Source organism: Pongo abelii, chromosome 9 (genome assembly GCF_028885655.2).
Source record: "Pongo abelii isolate AG06213 chromosome 9, NHGRI_mPonAbe1-v2.0_pri, whole genome shotgun sequence".
NCBI lineage: Eukaryota > Metazoa > Chordata > Mammalia > Primates > Hominidae > Pongo > Pongo abelii.
This window is the reverse complement of record NC_071994.2, coordinates 65,381,001-65,403,557: the sequence shown is the minus strand read 5'-3', so window position 1 is coordinate 65,403,557 and position 22,557 is coordinate 65,381,001. Positions and strand designations below refer to the sequence as shown.

Below are 22,557 nucleotides of genomic sequence, written 5' to 3'. Positions count from 1 at the left end.
AGTGTTTGATGTTGCTATTTTTTTTTTATTTTAACCATTCTGAAAACGATGTGGTAATATTTCATTGTGGTATTAATTTGCATTTATCTAATGGTTAGTATGTTGTACATCTTTTTATGTGCTTATCTGCATCTGTTTATACTCTTCATTGAAATGTCTTTTCATGATTTTTGTCTATGTGCTAATTGGATTGTTTGCTTTTTTTTGTAGGTTTTCAGAGTTCTTTATATATTCTAGATACTAATCCTTTGTTGATTATGTGGTTTGAAATATTTTCTCCCAGTCTGTAACTTTTAATACTTAAGAGAATCTTTGCAGAGTAGACATTTTAAATTTTGATGAAGTCCAGTTTATCAATTTTTCCTTTTATGGATTATGATTTTGGTGTCAAGGCTAAGGACTCTGCCTAGCCTGAGTTCTGAGAACATTTTCTCCTATGTGTTTTCCTAAAGGTTTTATAGTTTTATGTTTTCCATTTATGTTTATGATCCACATTTATGTTAATTTTAATATAAGATGGAGAGTTGGTTGAGAATTTTTTTTTTTGCTTCTGGATGTCTAAATGAAATATTCCAGCATCATTTTTGGAAAGACTATTTTTCTTCCATTGAGTTGCTTTTGTACCTAGTCAGAAATCAGTTGTGCATATTTGTGTAGGTCTCTATTGTGACATTGATCTATTTATCTCTCTACAAATACCACACAGTCTTGATTACTGTTGCTGTATATTAAATCTTAAAATCAGGTAAACTGAGACCTTTCACTTTATTCTTTTTCAATATCCTTTTAGTTATTCTGATTCCTTTGCCTTTCCCTATAAATTTCAGGATAATCATCAAAATTTTCAAAAAATCTTGCTGGGATTTTGATAGGATTTGCATCAAACTTTGCTATGGTTTGAATGCTTGTCGTTTTCAACATTCATGTGGAAATTTAGTTTCTATTATGATAGTATTGAGAGATGTCAAATACCTTTAAGAGGTATTTAGATCATGAGAGCTCTGCCCTCATGAATGGACAGGAGTGGGTTCATTATCGTGGGAGTGGGTTCACCCTCTCTTTCACCTTCTTTTTGCTCTTGCACCATGTGATGCCATTTGTCATGTTATGATGTAGCAGGAAAGCCCTTGCCAGATGCTGGCATCTTGATATTGGATTTCCTAGTTTCCAGAACTGTGAGCCAAAACAATTTCTGTGCTGGTAATTGGTGTATTTAGATCATTTATATTTGATGTAATGTTTAATATATTAGAGCTTAAGTGTGACGTTTTATTTTTTTGTTTTCTGTTTCTTTTTTTTTTTTTTTTTCCTCTGTTATCCTTTTCTTGTTTTCCTGTGGGTTATTTGAACATTTGTCTAATTCTATTTTGATTAATTTATAGTATTTTTATTGTTTCCCTTTATATAGCTTTCTCGGTGGCTTCAACTTATCACAGTCTACAGGTGTTATTTTACTAGTTCAAGTGAAATGTAGAAACCTTATCTCCCTTTATGACCCTACCCTGTTTATAATTGTGTTAAATATTTTCTTGACTTATAACCACATCAGACGATATTTTAGTTTTTTCCTCAACTGTCAAGTCTTTAATAAAAATTCAAGAGAAGGAAAATGTATTACATTTAGCTATATTTTTGCTTTCTGTGTTCTTTTTTCCTGATATTCTAAGGTTTCTTTGATGATTTCTCTTTTGTTTAAAGAACTGTCTTTAGCTATTCCTTCCTGTAGGGTAGTTCCACTGAATGCAAATTCTTTGAGTTTTCCTTCATCTGAGAATGTCTTGAATTCCACTTGATTATTAAAGCAATTCCTGGGTCGTTCTTGAAGGGCATTTCTGCTGGTTATTGGATTCTGGTTTGACGGTTATTTTTTGTAAGCACCTGAGAAATACTGTGCCACTTCCTTCTGGCCTCCATGGTTTCTGGTAAGAAAATTATCCTGCTTTTCTGTTCTTTCTCTTTTAATTCTTTTTCCTCTCTGTGTTTTAATTTTAATAGTTTCTTGTGCTGTGTCTTAAGCATTCATTCATTCATCTTCATCAGTGCTTACATTTGTTAATCCCATCCATGTTATTTGTTATCTTAGATACTTATTTTTTTCTCTTCATATGGGTCATAGTTTCCTGCTTCTTTGCATGTTTGTTTATTTCCAGTGGGATGCCAAACATTGAGAGTTTTACCTTGATGGGTCCTGGATGTTTTTTATTCCTGTAGATATTCTTGAGTTTTGTTCTTAGATGCAGATGGTTTATTTGTAAACAGTTTGATCCTTTTGAGTTTTGCTTTTAAGCTTTCTAAGGTTGGACCAGAGTAGTCTTTCGATTAGGTCTAATTTGGTCCCAGTACTAAGACAGTACCCTTTTGAGTACTCTTATCTGATGCCCTGTGCATTATGAGATTTTAAAAATTCTGCTTGGTGGGCAGCTGGATGCAGTGGCACACGCATGTAATCTCAGCGCTTTGGGAGGCGGAGGCGGATAGGTCATGAGGTCAAGAGATTGAGACCATCCTGGCCAACATGGTGAAACCCCATCTCTACTAAAAAATGCAAAAATTATTTGGGCATGGTGGCGCATGCCTGTAGTCCCAGCTACACGGGAGGCTGAGGCAGGAGAATTGCTTGAACCCAGGAGGCAGAGTTTGCAGTGAGCCGAGATCGCGCCACTGCACTCCAGCCTGGCAACAGAGCGAAACTCCCTCTCAAAAAAAAAAAAAAAAAAAAAAAAAAGAATTCTGGTTGATGGGAACCTAAGTGAGCTCCAGGGATTCTTTCCTGTGGTTCTTTCCCTTGCCTCAGGCACTCTCTTTACATACATATGCTGATGAGAAATCAGCCAAACCCTCTAAGGGGATGCTCTGTAGGGCCCTTGGAGCTTGCTCTTTGCACAGTGTCCAGCTTTCTTCTGCCCTGTATCCTGCCCTGCGAGTTGTAGCTCTTTCCACCCCTTGAACTCCCAACTCTTTTAACTCAGGGAGATTGCTGGACTCCACCTGCCCTCTCCCTCCCTGCACTGCAGCCTAGAAGGTGGCTTACCTTTTTTGTTTCTGCTTTCACAGGGATCATTACCTATGTTGCCTCTTGTTCAGTGTTTGAAAATCATTGTTTCATACATTGGGAGATAAGGAGCACCAACAGGATTGGAATGTTAGATAAGATGAGAGAAGGACTTGATTGAGAAATAAACTATTCTGATTATCTTTTGCTATATAACAATCTGCCCCCAGATCTAGTGACTTTTCTCATAGATGTGCAGTTTGGGTAAGGTTAGGCTGAAACAGCTTGTTTCTGCTCTGACAGGCATCAGCTGGGGGCAGCAGAAAGGCTAGGGGCTGGAATCATCTGAAAGCTTCCTCATTCAACATGTAGGTGGTTGATGCTGGTTGTCTGCTGAGATCTCATTTGGGATGTGGCTGGAATATCTACACATAGTCTTTCCAGTGGCTACTTGGCTTCCTTCCTCACAGCATGGAGGCTGGGTTCTAACAGCAAGGAGCTGAGGGCCAGGAGGAAGTTATTACACCTTTTCTAACCCAGCCTTGAAAATCATGCTGTGTATTACAGGGAGTCACTAAGGCTGGTCTATATTAAAGGGGACTGGAATTAGCCTCCTACTTTTGCTGGAGGCAAGTTAGACTCCTACTTTACATAGGGAGGCAAGTCAAAGAATTTGTGGACATGTTTTAAAGCCCCACAGCAGTGATACTTGAGCAAAGGAGGTGAGGACATCCAGGGAAAAGTATTCCAGGTACATGGTACAGATACATAAAGACCCTGAAGGATGATGGATGCCTGATAGTTTAGATTTGTTGATAGTTTAGTTACCACTGCACAACATCACCTCCTTGAGGGCAGGGTGAACAGTGTTGGGAGAAGAGTGTTAAAAGATAGTTGCAGTTCAACAATTTTTTTGTGGAAGGCACCATGTATTAAAAATTCTAAAAATGAGTACATATACTTTGATCTAGTAATTCTTTCTTTGAGAAATTATCTTAAGGAAAAATTATACAAACAAGCAATGCTGTGGTGAATGTTTGGAGGGGCTTAAATGCCCATTAATAGCAGATTAGTTAAATTATGGTTTGTCTATATAATGGAACACTGCAGTTTTTAAACTAAATGTTTTGGCACAGAAAAACAGTGAGTATTGAGGGACAAGAAGTAGATTTCAATTACTGGTATATGAAATTGTCCTATTTGGTTAAAAGTACTCTATATAATAAATATTATATGTGCATAGACTGGAGAAGATGAGATGAGAGCAATGGTGGCTATTTTAGAGTTGCTTTTCAGAAAACTATGTTGCTCTTATAACAGAAATATATTTCTATTGTAAAAGTAAAAGCACCTTTTAAAAGAATATGTTGATTTCTTTTTATTAACTAAAGAAGGGAGAATAAGACAAAATATGTACAGAAAAAGTGTAGAGTGATGTAAAATCAAGATTTTTCAAGAGATTATCTCTTGATTATAGGTTACTTTTATTTCCTTTTATATGTTTTTGTATTAATTGTAATTTAATTGTTAAACTCATAAGAAGAAGATATATATTAAAATAAAATAGTTGTGAGGGATATTGTTAAGCAGCCTTGTTTTAAGAGTAGCTATCATGTGAAAAACTCAAATTTAGAGACTAGCAAAATCAAGAGATCTCTTGGTTTCCTTTAGTGCAGAGAACTGCAGAATTTCTTTACTGGACACAAAATATTATGTGACTTACAACATTCAATTTACACACAATTCTTAAGCTATCATTCTTTATTAAAATGTGGCTATTTTCCATATTTATCTTATTCTTTATCACCTCTTTATCATAGATTTTTAGTAACCTTGCACATTCATGAATAAAATTCTGGATGATGTACTAATACTTCAATTAATACATATTTTATTGCAAAAATGTTTTTAGGTTAATTGTTCTCATTTCACTGTCTTTTCCCTTTATTTTATATAAATAATTTGTAATTCATTTTGTTCTTATATACCATAGGATGTGTTTTGGAGATGCAGACAAAATATCTTTGATGAAATGAAGAAGAAATTTTTACAGGTAGACTGCTGATGTAATTGCTTTAATGTGATAATCAGCAGAGCAAGTAACAGCATGTTAGTATTTTTATTTAATATCAAGGCATGTCTTATGTTTTATGCTTGTTTGGCTATTTTATTTCTACCCAATTTTAATAATAAAAAAGTCACCTTAAATGAATTTGTGTCTGATAGTACCTTGTTTTTAACTAGTGAATGAGGGAGGAAAAACTGATGGAAAAACTAAAGAACCCTTTGTTATGATGTTGGGTATGATAGTTGCCTATTTTTCCAGATATATTTATTTTCTGAAATATTAATAATTTAGGAAATTAAATCATTTAAAAATTTACAAAGTCAAAATCCAGAAATCCTATTACTACTGACTTCTTGAGAGCCTGTGTGCACTACAGACTTAAACTTCCATGTGATGTAGCATTCTGGTCTAACCTTTACTTAATACTTGATTTTCCTTCAGTCCCTTTGCTCTGTTTTTTTCCCCAGAGTTGCTCCTTTAATCTCTCTTATCCTTCCCAAGTGTGGCAAGAGACCACTTAGAAAAAGATCACGTAGATAACATCAGAGTTGGCTGCGGTTTTGAGGTGGGATGGAGGGAGTATCTTAAAAATAAAATCTCTTTTTTTAATGTAAGTTAGGACCTTCATTAATAGCCTTAGAAATGTTACTTGTTAAAATAAAAATGAAGAGTCTAAATGAAGCTGATACTTTTTTTTTTTTTTGAGACAGAGTTTTGCTCTTACTGCCCCGGCTGGAGTGCAATGGTGCGATCTCGGCTCACTGCAACCTCTGCCTCCTGGGTTCAAGCAGTTCTCCTGCCTCAGCCTCCCAAGTAGCTGGGATTACAGGCGTGCATCACCATGCTGGCTAATTTTTTTATTTTTCATAGAGACAAGGTTTTGCCACGTTGGCCAGGCTAGTCTTGAACTCCTGACCTCAGGTGATCCACCCTCCTTGGCCTCCCAAAGTGCTGGGATTACAGGTGTGAGCCACCATGCCCGGCAGCTGATATGTTTTATAAATTTCAACCAGCAAAAATATTCATACTATCAGTTCTGTTTTAAAATCTGTGGCAATACATTAATCTTGAACTGTGGATATCCAGATGGGTAATGCTCTAAGGCCTAATTACTTAGCTTATGGCAGCTCCTGTACCAAAAGGGAGAGAAAATGGACTTATTGTATGCATGTGTGTGTGCGTGTGTGTGTGTAAAAGCTTGTAACCATAATAATATTATTTGCAATAACATTGAAAGGAAGAAAGTCTTAGCATGGGTTGAATTTAGAGGTAAAGTGGTACCTTCATAATTTTAATTTTTTCTCTTAGAAATATTTAAATTTGATAATTTTGAATTTTATTTGATATTAGCTTACATTCTGTATGCTGATGCCATTCTGAACCTATACCATCAATTTTAAACCTCAGTGTGTATTCTTTAATAAGAAACACATAGGAGTATTTTTTTGAAACAAAAATTATGATGTTATCAGAGAACTCAGATTTGAACTTAAAACTATTGGGAATGTCAAGAAAAGGAGACAAGATGACTTAAGAGGCAAACATCCCTTCAGCGGGCTCTAAAATGTCTTAGAACTATGCCAATGACTTCTAGGTGTTTCTAGCAGTTAAGTGTATCTTTGGAAGTGCTTTTTATCCCAATATGTTTCACCTTTTATAAACAAGACTATGGTTTTATTCTTTTTACTTTTTTTTTTCTTTGAGACAGAGTCTTGCTGTCTCGCAGGCTGGAGTGCAGTGGCACGATCTCAGCTCACTGCAAACTCCATCTCCCAGGTTCAAGCGATTCTCCTGCTTCTGCCTTCCAAGTAGCTGAGGTTACAGGCGTTTGCCACCACACCCAGCAAATTTTGTATTATTTGTAGAGACAGAGTTTTGCCCTGTTGGCCAGGTTGGTCTCGAACTCCTGACCTGAAGTGTTCCTCCACCTCGGCCTGCCAAAGTGCAGTGATTACAGATGTGAGACACCTCACCTGGCCATTTTTACTTTTTTAAAAAGGATTTTTTTCTTCAAACTTTGCTAGGAAATCTAGCTTTGTTTCTGCAATGAACGTAGACACAGAGCACTCTATTAGCATATACAGTAAATATAACTGCTGTTGACTTTCCCCTTAGTCTCGTAATTGTAATATTGCTATGAGTTGTCTGTAAAATAAATAGTTTCAACTTTAGGATTTATACCTTTTTTTGTACTTGGCTAGATTTTCTTTGTAGAAAACTTTGTCCTCTTCAAATAGCGCATCTAAACTACATTAAATGTTTTTCTAAATGGAATATGCTTTAGGCTTTTCTAAAATTTTGCACTTGTTTTCTCTTACCTCAGGTTCATCAGAGAACTCTTTTGACTAAAAATTTTTGCTCCCTTCCCTAAATCATGATGTATCCTCAGATGCCTTTTCTTAATGTTGGATGTAGTACTTAAATGAAAAGTAGTACCCTTCCCTCCCTACCAGCACCACCATCATCATACTTTCCCCACTTGAACTTGGATGTGCTCGAAGGTGTTTAGGTATATTTATTTTTTATCTATTACTATGTAACAGTGGACCCTAAAGTTTAGTGACTTAATAGGGCAATTAGTTTATTTGTTCAGATTTCTGTGGGATGGGATTGGGGTCAGGGCTCACCAACTATTCAATTCTGCTCCAGGTGGCATCATCTAGAATTACTTGGCTCCATTAAGTTGGTGGCAGTCGTTGAATGGAACGTCCAAAAGGCTTTTCTCATACATCAGGCACCTCAGTGTCTCCACCAAGTGGCTGCTTCCTCTCAATGTGGATTGCTAGGGCCTCCTCACAGCATGCTGATCCCAGGGTAACTGGATTTCTTACATGGTGGCTGGGTTATAAGAGGGAATGTTCCAAGAAATACAAAAGCAGAAACTGCTGGTTTCTTAAGGCTCTGCCTTAAGTTACACAGTGTGACTTCTGTCACATTCTCTTGGTCTTAGATGGTCACATCAGATTCATGAGAAAAGGAAAAAGAAAAAAGAATGGCAAAGAATTTTTTACTATCTTTAGTCCACCTCAAGACGTAATTGTTTTTACCTTTGGGCATAAGTAGGATCAGTTTTGGTTAGGGCTACAAAGAAGAAAGATAGCTGCCCTAATTTCCCATTTCCAGAAAAAATCTTTTTACATTTAAATGTTTTGGAAATGTTTCCTGCATGTTTAATTTATATTGTATAGGTTTTTTTCTCTTGAAAAGCTATTAAAAAAAAAAAAAAACTATTGCCACATCTTATTAGTGGTATCTTAAAATTGCAACAACAAAAAAATTGTTTTTTTCTCAGTTCCCAAATTGGAGAGGGGAAGGGAGGAGAGAAATTTTACTTTAGTGTGATTACTATTAGCAATGGTGATTCTAAAATTCAGATGAAGTCCACATGTTAGATTAAAGTATAGGTGAAATAAGAATGGGCCCAGAAAGTTGAGTGTAAAGTAGAATTTAGCAGTGGCTAGCTTACAGCTTTAAAGAAGAGCAGAGCTTTTTATCTGTTTAAATCATCCTACAACAGAATTCAAGAGTAAAATGTAATTTGCTGAGAAATTCTATGTATAAGGATTTTAAGGAAATAAAGTATATGAAGTTTTATGTAGGTGTTCATCACAGAATTATTTGTAAAAGTATAATAAAGTCTAAGAGTCAATAAAATAGAATTTATTAAGTAAATTATTATTCATATACTAACAAATACTACTTAGCTGTTAAAATGATGAGTTAGGAAAAGCTTTACAGGGAAAGATTGCATGATATAAGAAAGATGTTAGAAAACAGCATGTGTATTCTAATCCAGTGTTTGTGATTATGTAGCATGCATGCCTAGCCTTTCTCTCTCTGTGTGTGTGTGTGTGTGTGTGTGTGTGTGTATGTGTGTGTGTATGTGTGTTTGCAGATAAGATATTTGGAAGGATATATGCCGGCATGCTAATAGTTATCTGTGGATTATAGAGTTACAGATTATTTCTATTTTTTCCTTTATACTCTTACTATTTTTTAAAAAAGCAAAATTATTTATATGTACAGAAAAGAAGGACTATTACTAAAAAGAATATAAGCCACACATGAGATTGAATTTTGTTTTTTTCTGTATAATACATTTAGTCTTTAGATAGGATTTCATTGAGGGATAATTTTCCCACATGGAAGGAGAGGCATCTGGAGTGCTTGGACCCTGCATTCACATATTTAGGGAAAGAACCAGGAACTGCTAATGTCTGGCCATATAATGTTGCCACATCACCGTTCTTATGTATGATTACTATTACAGCACTTTTGATTTCTAAATTCTTAGAGTTGTCTTCCTTTGACCATCAACTCCAGCTTATTTGAAGCTTTAAAATCTGGCTACTACAGTATTTTATACCAGGAACACTGAATCATTCAGACTTGATCTATCCCTGAAGTATACTATTGAATCTATAAAAGTGTACATTTTGTAATTGAAATTTATTTTGAGTCATTTACTCTTTCATCATAAACCAGCATTTTTAAAAAGATCTATTTTATTTTTTTTAGTTTAGGGTTAAAATGTGTAAAATAATCTGTTAAATGTGTTAATATAACATCTAAAATATATAGGTGAAGGCTTTTTTATCTTTTTTGAAATGTATGCTAATGATGTTCTTTTGTTTCTTTTACTTCACAGAAATGTATTTTCTTTTTAAGTAAGTTATTAGTAATTAAATATTTGGATGTGTCTGAATTGTAGTGCTACCCAATTTATTTTAAATATTATACTTTTATAGCAACTTACTTTTGTTCTAAACTAATTGGAGTAACTTTAGTTTAAATGATCTCTTGCAAACCCAAAATTGTGTGTCACAGAAACAAATGATAATTGTATTACTTCAACAAACAAAAAACTTTGTGGCTATCCCATCTTCAGTACTAGCCAATTATAATTATTCTTATTTAAAAATGGATAATATAGAAGCAACAAAAGGTTGGGGTTGGTAGTGTTATAAAAACTAAGGAAGAAATAAATTTTTGTGTACACCACCAGTTTGTAGAGATCATATTTCTGAATAGCCCATTATGGAGATGGTGAGACATCTCCCAGTTTAATGCCACACCTGACTTTCAGGGAAAGCAAGAAATTTACATCCTCAGATTTGTATATCAGAAATACTATTCGGGGTTGAAGGAATATAAGATTGGAAGAAGTTAAACTTCTTAGGAAGCTGTTCCATAATTTTGTTGTAGGATATTCTTATTGCTGCAGGCAGGAATAAAGTGAAGGAGGTAGTTCAAGAGATATTCAAAAGGTAGAATTGATAGGATTTGGAGACTATGTGAGGTAAAGAGGGAAGGACAAGGAAGACGCTCATTTCAGCTCTTTGGTTTCAGCAGCTAGGCAGATGATGGTGCCATTCATTGAGATGGCCATTATAGAAGGAGGGAAAGGAGTTTATTCCAATAAAGTATCTTTGATGTAGTCTTTTACCCCTGTGGAAAGTGGAAAAGTGGTGTCCTTTAACAGCTTGAGGGAGGGCATAGCTTATTTGAGAAAGTTTAAGCAGGAAGGATAATTTGTGACCCTAATTCCTTTCTGTATTGGTAATTGAAACTGTTTCCTTGTTTTTCCTTCCCCCTCCTCCTGGCTCATCTGTTTGGATAAGCTTGTCAGCTCCCGACACGTTAATAAATGGAGCTTTTTGGACATCTGGACTTATGGGTACAGCAGCGTAAAGATCAGGAGATGTGGTCGCCTGTATCCCTTAGTTATAGATTTTTTAATCTTTAGACAATCCTTACTGCATTTTTGCGCAATTCCCATTTTTTTTTTTAGGAGACCCAGAAATACTTGATTTGACTGTGGCCAGCATGGTAATGACACATTTTTTAAGGATGAGATTTTATAATTTCTAACTTAAAATTGCTTAAATATTACTATCTTCATGGCTTATTGACCATGGATTTACAGTCTTAAAGGTAAAAGCAAATATCTCCAAGAATGATTGTTGATTCTGAAATGTGCCCTGATTTTTCCAAAACAAGCATATATGGTGCTTATATGTTTGACATATCCATTAGAATGTGTTTCAGACTACAATAAAACAGAGAAAATAGCACAGAGAAAATACTTAATATTTTGTGAGGTCTTTTACATTTAATCATAAAATTTTATGGCTAATTATACTTTTGTTTTGCTTTAAAGATAATATATAAAGTCATATTTTTCTTAAAATTTCAGATAGAAAATGCTGCTGAAGAACCTAGAGTCTTATGTATTATACAAGATACTACTAATTCAAAGACAGTGAATGAACGGATCACTTTAAATTTACCAGCATCTACTCCAGTCAGAAAGCTCTTTGAAGATGTGGCCAACAAAGTAGGCTACATAAATGGAACCTTTGATTTGGTGTGGGGAAATGGAGTCAATACTGCTGATATGGTAAAATCCTAGACTTAAGCTTCTAAAAATGTTATTATAGCCATTGTTGTTGTTGTTACTAATGATAATGTTAAATCCTGGAACTCTTTTAAAATCATAAACAAATGTATAACAACTATAGTAAGAGCCTATGTGCAGCTCAGTAATTGGATCCTTCTTCTTCCTTTGCCTCCATTCTGGATTTAACATTTGCTCAAAGTTTACATAATGTCATTTCATCAGTTTTTTCATTCATGAAAGGTGACTCATAATATTGTCTCAACTAAAGAAAAATTTCTATATTTACTGAACAGAATGATGACCATCTTATATTTTTCCATGAAAAAAGATTGTAAAATCCTATTTTATGATCTGATTTTTGGAAAAGAAGAAAAATATTCATAGTAAGAAAAATGGAAGCATATATGCTTCATACATTACAGTGTTAACCAAGATTATCTCTAGCTGACTATTTCTTTTTATTTGTGTGTCTATGTGCATTTCTGGGCAACTTTTTTGTATGTTTATTTTTCTTTGTATGAACATGTGTAGCTTTTGACTTTTAACTCTCAAGCTTAAAAACGTTTTCAACGACTGCAGTCTTGTCAGATCTCTTTGAGGGTATACTTTCTAATTTTAGTCTTCTGTTCTATTAACTGTTTCCTTAATTATTTATCCTTTATTCATTATATTTAGTTTCTGTCTTTCATGGTGTAGCATTTCTTTAAATATTTAATGATTCTTATTTTCTGCTCATCTTTATATTTGAGAATCTCTGTTCACTTCTCTGTGGATGCTGATTAAACTTACCATATTCAGTTCTTGGTTGTTGTGGAAAAAGGGTGAGACATGCTGCTAGGTGTGATGTGTTTATACTTTGTTCTGGGATTGGCTGACTTCTGACTCTTTAGGGTTAGGAGTTGATCAGTACCTAGTTAGATAGCACTGTGCTACCTCTCCGGTCACAGTGCCCACTCTTTACCCTGACAGGAAATAGGCACTGCTGTCTGCTACGTAGTCCAAGGAGAAAAAGAGAAGAGATACCAAACTGATTAGAATGCCTTTTCCTACTTGCTCACTTTTAGCTGTTTCCTGGCCTCTATGTCTTGACCTTAGTCTGAAGTTCCTTACTACCTTTATCTCCACAGTAGTCTTCTCTTATAGGATCTTTGGGCTATGGTTCCCCTTAGTTTTATTTTTCCATAGATCTGATCTGTCTGTTTTCTATTTTTTAATTTCTCAAAATTTTTGGTTTGCTAAGCATGCTCTTTTTTGACATTTTATGGACTTTTGGGGAGGATTATTGGTAGACATGTTCTTAGGTCATCATTTGACCTAATCTTGTGTTAATGTTTACTACCAAAATAAACAATTGCAATTATTAAAAAAATTTCTAGGAATCCTTGATAGACATCTCTCCTTGGACCATTTTTATAAGGACACTGATTCCATTCATGAGGGCCCCACCCTTGAGACCTAATCAGCTCCTAAGGCCCCACCGCTTAATATCATTGCATTGGGGATTAGGTTTCAGTGTATGAATTTTGGGGAGACATAAACACTCAGAACATAGCAGAGGCACTGATCACTTTTGCATGGGAGTGTGGTTAAGGAAGGAGACCATTGAGTTGGATCTCATCTGCGTTATTAGAGTAGTATTCTAGATAGCCTTTTTTGTTTCCTTTCTCTCTGTTCAAATTCACCCTACATAATAGTTAGAATTATTTTCAATCATCTAAAATTGTAGCACTTATGTCACCTTCTAGTTCAGTAACCATCAATCACTGCTCATTGCCCACTGATTAAAAATCTAAGACAAGCTACTATTGGTTCTTTAAGGCTTTATACTCTTAAATCCCAGATATTGGATTGATTTATTTTCTTAACATAGATTTCCATATTTTTCTGTCTAAGTTTTCCAGGAAAATACCTCTAACAGTCAATGAAGTTGAATGTGTATCCCTATGGTATTTGGAGTACATATTTTAAGTTGGTTCCACAGGAGAATCAAAGATGTTTGATGTTGCCTGATTTACCCTTAAAATCATATTATGCTTTTTATTCCATAATATATTTGTTTTTTTTAAAATATAGAACTAATGTTTTAAACTGAAATTAACCAGTAAAATTGGTAGCCAGACAAGACATAGAAAGATAAACAATATTTAATCTGAGACTTTGAACACTTTCTGGTACATCGCCACATAATTTCTAGTGTTGTCCTTTTTCAATTTAAAGGATAGTTCTGTACTGTCCTAGGTGTCTTCCCAGGTCCTATTCATCTTTTACCCTTAAAAAGCCTTACTCAGTGTTTCCTCATGCCACTTTAAAAGTAATTTTTTTCTCTTTGACCTCCTATGCCCTTTGGCTGTGCCACTTATAGTTCCTTTTTGTTATAGGTGTTACTCATCTGTGTCTTTCCATTTCCAATGTAAGCATTTTCATTACAGGAACCTCGTATAAATTTCATATCCTCCATAAACATTCCTTCTAGGCATTCAAAAAGCATTTGTTAAATTATCTTCCACAATAGCTTTAAATAGCTGTATGTCAGGATTACCTGTTTCTTTCTTTTTAGCTGTTACTGTACTCGAGCTCTATTTCTGTATTTTTATTTGCCTTCTGTACATTTCTACAAATATGACTACTTTCTCCTGCTTACTGCGTAGTGCTGAATGGATACTCCTCAGAAAACTAAGCCCATTTAGCTACCCACCACCTTGTATACAGACACTTACTGAGGTAAAACACCTCTGTATTTCAGCTATGTGATCTGATCATGTCCCACCAGTGACTTTAAGGAACCCAGCAATCCCTTTCTTCTTTCCATGTGGCTGCTTTTAGCTTCAGGTTTTCTATGTCCTGTTTTTCTTGTGGATTGATAGATGTGAGCCAAAGTTAAGAGGTAGATCATATATTGGCTATTTTATTTACTTAACACGTCTTTTGCACTTACTGTGTTTATAGTATTCTAAGCTCTGTACAAATGTAATCTTTTTTAATGCTTATATTAATAACTACTCTATGAGGTAGATGCTACTACACCCTCATAGGTGAAGAAACTGAGTCATGGGGAAGTGAAATAACTTTCCAAAGTCACACAGATAGTAAGTAGCAGAATCTCTTACAGTTAATTTTTTTTGTCCTCAGTACCTGTACTTTTATACAATGTTAATCAGTGTTAATTTCCTAAGAAATAAAGGCATTTTCATAAAATGAGTATAAGGAGACTCTGCCCATGTCTTTGAAACATTAAAAACATTTCTTAACGTAACAAAACGGTTTTAAAGATGTTTATCTCTACTCCCTCATTTTTCTCAACAGCAGTCTGGAGTGAGTGAGTAGGGCTTGGGGCATACAGAGTTTCCTCTCTCATCCACCAACTAGAGTATATTAGAATGACAGCTAGAGTTGAAATTGCCCTACCATATAAGTTAGGTGAAGACTTGACTCTTGGATGTTTAATTTTCAAAGGTCTGATCACAGTCACTTCCATACCCCCTGGGTCCTCTGAATCCTAGTGGTACATTTGAAATAGGTATCATTTACTAGGAGAGGCTTTTCCTTGAGGAGTCCTTCTAAAGGCTATATTGTATACTACATTAGTTTTATTTTTGTTACATTACATAATTACGTTACATAATTATTTTGGTTGGGTTGCTTAGTATGTTGCTTATCTGGTATTTTTCATCATATTTATATATCAAAACATTTTGGTTTTTAGTTATGTAAAATTATCTTTGGTCAATTTTCTTGAAACCCCATTAAATATCATATTGCATATATTGTATAGAACATGGAAAGAGAAATGTTTATAGATTTCTTTTTATGTGTATGTAGTACTTAACATTACCTCTTAACTTTCACCTTTTCTCTTTTTAGTTTTTTAGATGTTGGGGAATGTGAGTCTCTGGGATACCTATCAGTGTATGCACTGTTACTGGGCTTAGCTATCCCAGTTAATGAATAAGTGAGTTAATTCCAAGCCTAGTTGAAGAGAATTTTACCAGATCATTACTAAAAAAATACTATTTAAATGTAGATATGTATCTATTTACAGATTACTTATTTTATGTTTCTCATAATCTGAAATATTATGTTTTATGTCCATAGGCACCACTGGATCATACCAGTGACAAGTCACTTCTTGATGCTAATTTTGAGCCAGGAAAGAAGAACTTTCTGCATTTGACAGATAAAGATGGTGAACAACCTCAAATACTGCTGGTAAGCTACTTAGAAAGCCCTGTATTTATAATTTTTGTGCACTGTCACCTACTACTTGAGGATGCAGTTTCCCAAAGGAAATAAGATGTGTTTTGTAATTTGTGTAATAAATTAATATTTTTTCATTTTATGTTGGTTTGTTGTAAGTGTGTAGAATAACATAGTTACACTGGACATCCATAGCACCATTATTTGTGTATACAGTCTGTTGCTGCCTTGGATTTAACATATACTGCTGTCTTTGAGACCACTGCCACACCCGGGATGGGGGTGGGTCTAGGATAAGTCAAAGGAAAGTGCCACAAAGATCTCCTGTGTTTCAGTAGTGACCCTTCCTTTGTTTAAGCATTTGCTTGGTTGCTGTAAATCTTTGGTGGTTTTCATCAGGTTTTTCAGTATCTGCGAGAAGGTCATTTCCATTCTCACTTCCTCCCCTAACCTGCCACCTTTTTTGGAATGACTGGTGTATACATTAAATGTTTCACTTCTATTCTTTTAATGTTTATCCCAATTCACATTTCAGTAGACTTTCCTGTTCAGCCCAGTTGCCTTAGAGATATCTAATGCAGTAACTCCCAATTTGAGGGCTATTCCACCAGAGATTTTCAGTACACTGTAGAGGACATGAGTTAAAAAAGAGTAAGAGGGAGGGGCCAAGATGGCTGATTAGAAACAGCTGCGGTCCACGGTGCTCATGGAGAGGAGTGAAAGGGGTGAGTGAATACAGCACATTCAACTGAAATATCCAAGTTCTCGCATTGAGACTGATTAGGCAAACAACTCAACTCAAAGAGAATGAAGAAAAGCAGGGTGGGGCAATGGCCCACCCAGGAGAGACACAAAGCCAAAGGAATCCCCACCCCCAGCCAGGGGAAGCTGTGAATGATTGTATGACTCTGCCCAGGAAACTACGCTACTTTCATGGATCTTTGCAACCCTAAGATCAAGAGATCCCCTCAGGAGCCCACGCCACCAGGGTCTTGGGTCCAATACACAGAGCTATGTGGAATCTTGGTAGAGCAGCCACTTGGGCACACATATAGACCCCAGGAGTTTTACATACTCTGACCCCAGGATCCCCAACAAGGTGGGAGGTCCATCCATACATACCCCTAGGAAGGGGGCTGAATCCAGGGATCCAAGCACCATTGTTCTGCAGGCCCCACTTCCACAGCACCTCACAAGCTAAGACCCACTGGCTTGGAATTCAAGCCAGCCAACGGCAACAGGCTGAGGTCTGCCTGAGATGGGATGGAGTTCCCGGTGGGAGGGTTGGCCACAATCTCTGTGGTTCCATTCACTCAGTCATTCCAGCTGCTGGCTTTGGAGGGTTCAAATGGTCTGGACAAGGAAGGATTCCCCCCAGTGCAGCACAGCTGCTTTGCCAGATCATGGCCAGACTGCCTTTTTAAACTGGACCCTGATCCATTCCCCCTCACTGGGTAGGAGCTCCTTGCAGGGGCTTCAGTTACTCTAGCCAGAGTTATACGGACAGAGCTTTGATCTCTCTCTGGGATGGAGCTCCGGGTAGGGGAGAGGGGAGGCCACTGTCTCTGCAGTTTGGTTGACTCAGCCATCCAGCCTGCGAGCTTTGGAGAGTCCAAACGGTTCAAATGGGGAAGGGTCACCACACAATGCAGCACACCTTCTTTACCAGAAGGCAGCCAGACTGCTTCTTTAAGCACGTCCCTGATCCTGTTTCTCCTGACTGGGTGAGACCTCCCAACGGGTTTTCAGCAACTTCCTGCAGGTGCATTCAGGCCAGCAACAGGTCAGGACCCCCTGGTACAGAGTTTCCAGAGGAAGGAGCAGACTGCCATCTTTGCTGTTTCACAGCCTTCATTGGTGATACCTCCAGGTACGGGAAAAACTGAGGCAACTAGGGTCTGGAGTGGACCCCCAGCAAACTGCAGCAGCCCTACTGAAGAGTGGCCTGACTGTTAAAAGTAAAACAAATAAGCAGAAAACAATAACAATAATATCAACAGAAAAGACCCCACACAATCCCTATTCAAAGGTCAGCAACCTCTAAGATCAAAGGTAGATAAGCCCACAAAGATGAGAAAGAATCAACACAAAAATGTCAAAAACTCAAAAAGCCAGAATGCCTCGTCTCCAGATGACCACAGTGCCTCTCCAGCAAGGGCACAGAACTGGGCTGAGGCTGAGATGCCTGAATTGACAGAAGTAGGTTTTAGAAGGTGGGTAATAATGAACTTTGCTGAGCTAAAGGAGCATGTTGTAACCTAATGCAAAGAAGCTAAGAATCGTGATAATACAGGAGCTGACAGCCAGAATAGCCAGTTCAGAGAGGAACATCACCAACCTGATGGAGCTGAAAAACACACTACAAAAACTTCACAGTGCAATGACAAGTATCAATAGCAGAATAGACCAAGTAGAGAAAAGAATCTCAGAGCTTGAAGACTGTCTTTCTGAAATAAGACAGGCAGACAAGAATAGAGAAAAAAATAATGAAAAGGAATGAACAAAACTTCCAAGAAATATGGGATTATGTAAAGAGACCAAACGTACAACTGACTGGGGTACCTGAAGGAGACAGGAAGAATGGAACCAAGTTGGAAAATATACTTAAGGATATCATCCAGGAGAACTTTCCCAATCTAGCAAGACAGGCCAACATTCAAATTCAGGAAATGCAGAGAACCCCAGTAAGACGCCTGAGAAGATTAACCCCAAGACAGTAATCGTCAGACTCTCCAAGGTCAAAATGAAATAAAAAATGTTAAGGGTAACCAGAGAGAAAGGCCAGGTCACCTACAGACAAACAGTAGACCTCTCAGTGGAGACCCTATAAGCCAGAAGAGATTAGGGACCAATATTCAACATTCTTAAAGGAAGGAATTTCCAACCCAGAATTTCATATCTGGCCAAACTAAGTTTCATGAGCAAAGGAAAAATAAGATCCTTTTCAGATGAGCAAATGCTGAGAGAATTCATCACCATTAGGCCTGCCTTGCAAGAGCTCCTGAAGAAAGCACTAAATATGGGAAGGAAAAACTGTTACCAGCCACTACAAAAATACACTGAAGTACACAGACCAGTGACACTGTCAAGCAACCACATAAGCCAGGAAAATAACCAGCTAGCATCATGATGACAGGATCAAATTTGCACATAACATTACTAACCTTAAATGTAAATGGGCTAAATGCCTTAATTAAAAGGCACAGAATGGCAAGCTGAATAAAGAGCCAAGACTCATCGGTATGCTGTCTTCAAGAGACCCATCTCATGTGCAAAGACACACATAGGCTCAAAATAAAGGGATGGAGGAAAATTTACCAAGTGAATGGAAAACAGAAAAAAGCAGGAGTTGCAATCCTAGTTTCTGACAAAACAGAGTTTACACCAACAAAGATAAAAAAAAGACAAGGGCATTACATAATAGTAAAGGGTTCAATCCAACAAGAAGAGCTAACTATCCTAAATATATATGCACCCAATACAGGAGCACCCAGATTCATAAAGCAAGTTCTAGAGACCAACAAAAGAGACTTACACTCCCACACAATAACAATGGGAGACTTTAACACCCCACTGACAGTATTAGACAGATCATCAAAACAGAAAATTAACAAAGATAATTCAGTACCTGAACTCAGCTCTGGATCAAGTGGACCTGATAGATACCTACAGAACTCTCCACCCCAAAACAACAGAATATACATTCTTCTCATCACCACACGGCACTTACTCTAAAACTGATCACATAATCAGAAGTAAAACACTCCTCAGCAAATGCAAAAGAACTGAAATTACAACAGACTGTCTCTCAGACCACAGCACAGTCAAACTAGAACTCAAGAAATTCACTCAAAACCACATGACTACAAAAATTGAACAACCTGCTCCCGAATGACTCTTGAGTAAATAATGACATTAAGGCAGAAATCGAGAAGTTCTTTGAAACTAATAAGAACAAAGAGATAACATACCCGAATTTCTGGGATGCAGCTAAAGCAGGGTTAAGGAAGAAATTTATAGCACCAAATGCCCATATCAAAAAGCTAGGAAGATGTCAAGTTAACAACCTAACATTACAACTAAAAGAACTAGAGAACCAAGAGCAAACAAACCCCAAAGCTAGCAGAAGACAAGAAATAACCAAAATCAGCACAGAAATGAAGGAGGTAGATAGAGGCATGAAAAACCTTTCAAAAATCAACAAATCCAGGAGTTGGTTTTTTGAAAAAATTAATAAAATAGATAAACTGCTAGCTAGACTAACAAGAAAAGAGAGAAGAATCAAATAAACACAATCAGAAATGATAAGGGGGATATCACCACTGACCCCACAGAAATATGAAAAACCATCAGAGAAGACTGTAAACATCTCTATGCACATAAAATAGAAAATATGGATAAATTCCTGGACACATACACCGTCCCAAGACTGAACTAGGAAGAAATTGAGTCTCTAAATAGACCAATTAAAAATTCTGAAATTGAGGCAGTAATAAATAGGCTACCAATCAAAAAAAGCCCAGGACCAAACAGATTTACAGCTGAATTCTACCAGAGGTGCAAAGAAGAGCTGGTAACATTTCTACTGAAACTATTTCAAAAAATTGAAAAGGAAGAACTCCTCCCTAACTCTTTGTATGAGGCCAGCCTCATCCTGATACCCAAACCTGGCAGAGATACAACAGGAAAAGAAAACTTAAGGCCAGTATCCCTGATGAACATCGATGCAGAAATCCTTAATAAAATACTGGCAAACTGAATTCAGCAGCACATCAAAAAGCTTATCCACATGATCAAGTTGGCTTCATTCCCAGGATGCAAGATTTGTTCAACATATGCAAATCAATAAATGTGATTCATCCCATAAACAGAGCTAAAGACAAAAAACACATGATTATCTCAAAAGATGCAGAAAAGGCCTTCAGTAAAATTCATTATCCCTTCATGTTAAAAACTCAATAAACTAGGAATTGAAGGAACATACTCAAAATAACAAGAATCATATATGACAGGCCCACGGCCAATATCATCCTTAATGGGCAAAAGCTGGAAGCATTCCCCTTGAAAACTGGCACAAAATGAGGATGCCCTCTTTTACTACTCCTATTTAACATAGTATTGGAAGTTCTGACCTGGGCAATCAGGCAAGAAAAAGAAATAAAAGGTATTCACATAGGAAGAGAAGAAGTCAGATTATCTTTGTTTGCAGATGACATGATCCTGTATCTAGAAAACCCCATCGTCTTATGATGTATTTTCATAAAATCAGCTTAAGCTGCTGATAAGCAACTTCAGCAAAGTGTCAGGATACAAATTCAGTGTGCAGAAATTGCTAGCATTCCTGTATACCAACAGCAGGCAAGCAGAGAGCCAAATCACGAATGAACTCCCATTCACAATTGCTACAGAAAGAAAATACCCAGGAATACAGCTAACAAGGAAAGTGAAGGACACCTTCAAGGAGAACTATAAACTGCTGAAATAAATCAGAGAAGATACAAACAAATGGAAAAATATTCCATGCTTATGGATAGAAAGAATCAATATCTTGTTAACGGCCATACTGTCCAAAGTAATTTATAGATTCAATGCTATTCCCATTAAACTACCATTGACATTCTTCACATAATTAGAAAAATCTGTTTTAAAATTCATATGGAACCAAAAAAGAGCCTGAATAGCCAAGACAATCCTAAACAAAAAGAACAAAGCTGAAGGCATCATGCTACCCAATTTCAAACTATACTGCAAGGCTACAGTAACCAAAACATCATACTGCTGGTAAAAGAACAGACACATAGACCAATGGAACAGAATACAGAACTCAGAAATAAGACCACACATCTACAACTGTCTGATCTTCAACAAACCAGACAAAAGCAACGAGGAAAGGATTCTCTATTTAATAAATGGTGCTGGGAGAACTGGTTAGCCATAGGCAGAAAATTGAAACTGGACTCCTTCCTTACACCATAAACAAAAATTAAGACAGATTAAAGACTTCAATGTAAAACCCAAAACTATACAAAACCTTAGAAAAAAATCTAGGCGATATTATTTAGGACATAGGTACAGGCACAGATTTCATGATGAAAATGCCAAAAGCAGTTGCAACAAAAGCAAAAATTGACAAATGGATCTAATTAAACTAAAGGGCTCCCACACAGCAAAAGCAACTATCATCAGAATGACCAGACAGGCTACAGAATGGGAGAAAATTTTTACAATCTATCCATCTGACAAAGGTCTAATATCCAGAATCTACAAGGAACTTAAATAAATTTACAAGAAAAAACCAGACCCATTAAAAAGTAGGCAAAGGGCATGAACAGACATTTCTCAAAAGAAGATATACATGCAGCCAACAAATATGAAAAAAAGCTTAACATTACTGATCATTAGAGAAATGCAAATCAAAACCACAATGAGATACCATCCCACACCTGTCAGAATGGCAGTTATTAAAAAGTCAAAAAACAAAAGATGCTGGCAAGGTTGTGGAGAGTAAATTAGTTCAATCATTGTGGAAAATAATGTGGTCATTCCTCAAAGACCTAGAGGCAGAAATACCATTTGACCCAGCAATCCCGTTACTGGATATATAGGCAAAGGAGTAGAACTCATTCTGTTATAAAGATACATGCACACATATGTTCACTGCAGCACTATTCACAATAATAAAGACATGGAATCAACCTAAATGCCCACCAATGATAGACTGGATAAAGAAAATATGGTTCATATATACCACAGAATACTATGCAGCCATAACAACTAACGAGATCATGTTCTTTGCAGGGAGATGGATGGAGCTGGAAGTCATTATTCACAGGAAACTAACACAGGAACAGAAAACCAAACACTGCATGTTCTCACTTACAAGTGGGAGCTGAATGATGAGAA

General features: G+C 36.5%; 1 protein-coding gene across 3 annotated transcripts in view; it reads left to right on the top strand.

Annotated features, from left to right (window-relative positions):
• The window catches only part of USP47 (ubiquitin specific peptidase 47), a 116,123-nt gene that overhangs the window by 27,531 nt on the left and 66,035 nt on the right, over window positions 1-22,557 (top strand). Inside the window, exons 2-4 of one of the 3 annotated variants that reach the window (XM_009246616.4) lie at window positions 4,986-5,045; window positions 11,257-11,460; window positions 15,553-15,666. In XM_009246616.4, the coding sequence (XP_009244891.1) occupies window positions 4,986-5,045; window positions 11,257-11,460; window positions 15,553-15,666 (378 nt within the window). The remainder of the gene's footprint in view (window positions 1-4,985; window positions 5,046-11,256; window positions 11,461-15,552; window positions 15,667-22,557) is intronic. The other 2 variants (XM_009246617.3, XM_002822025.6) reach the window with 2 other exon arrangements.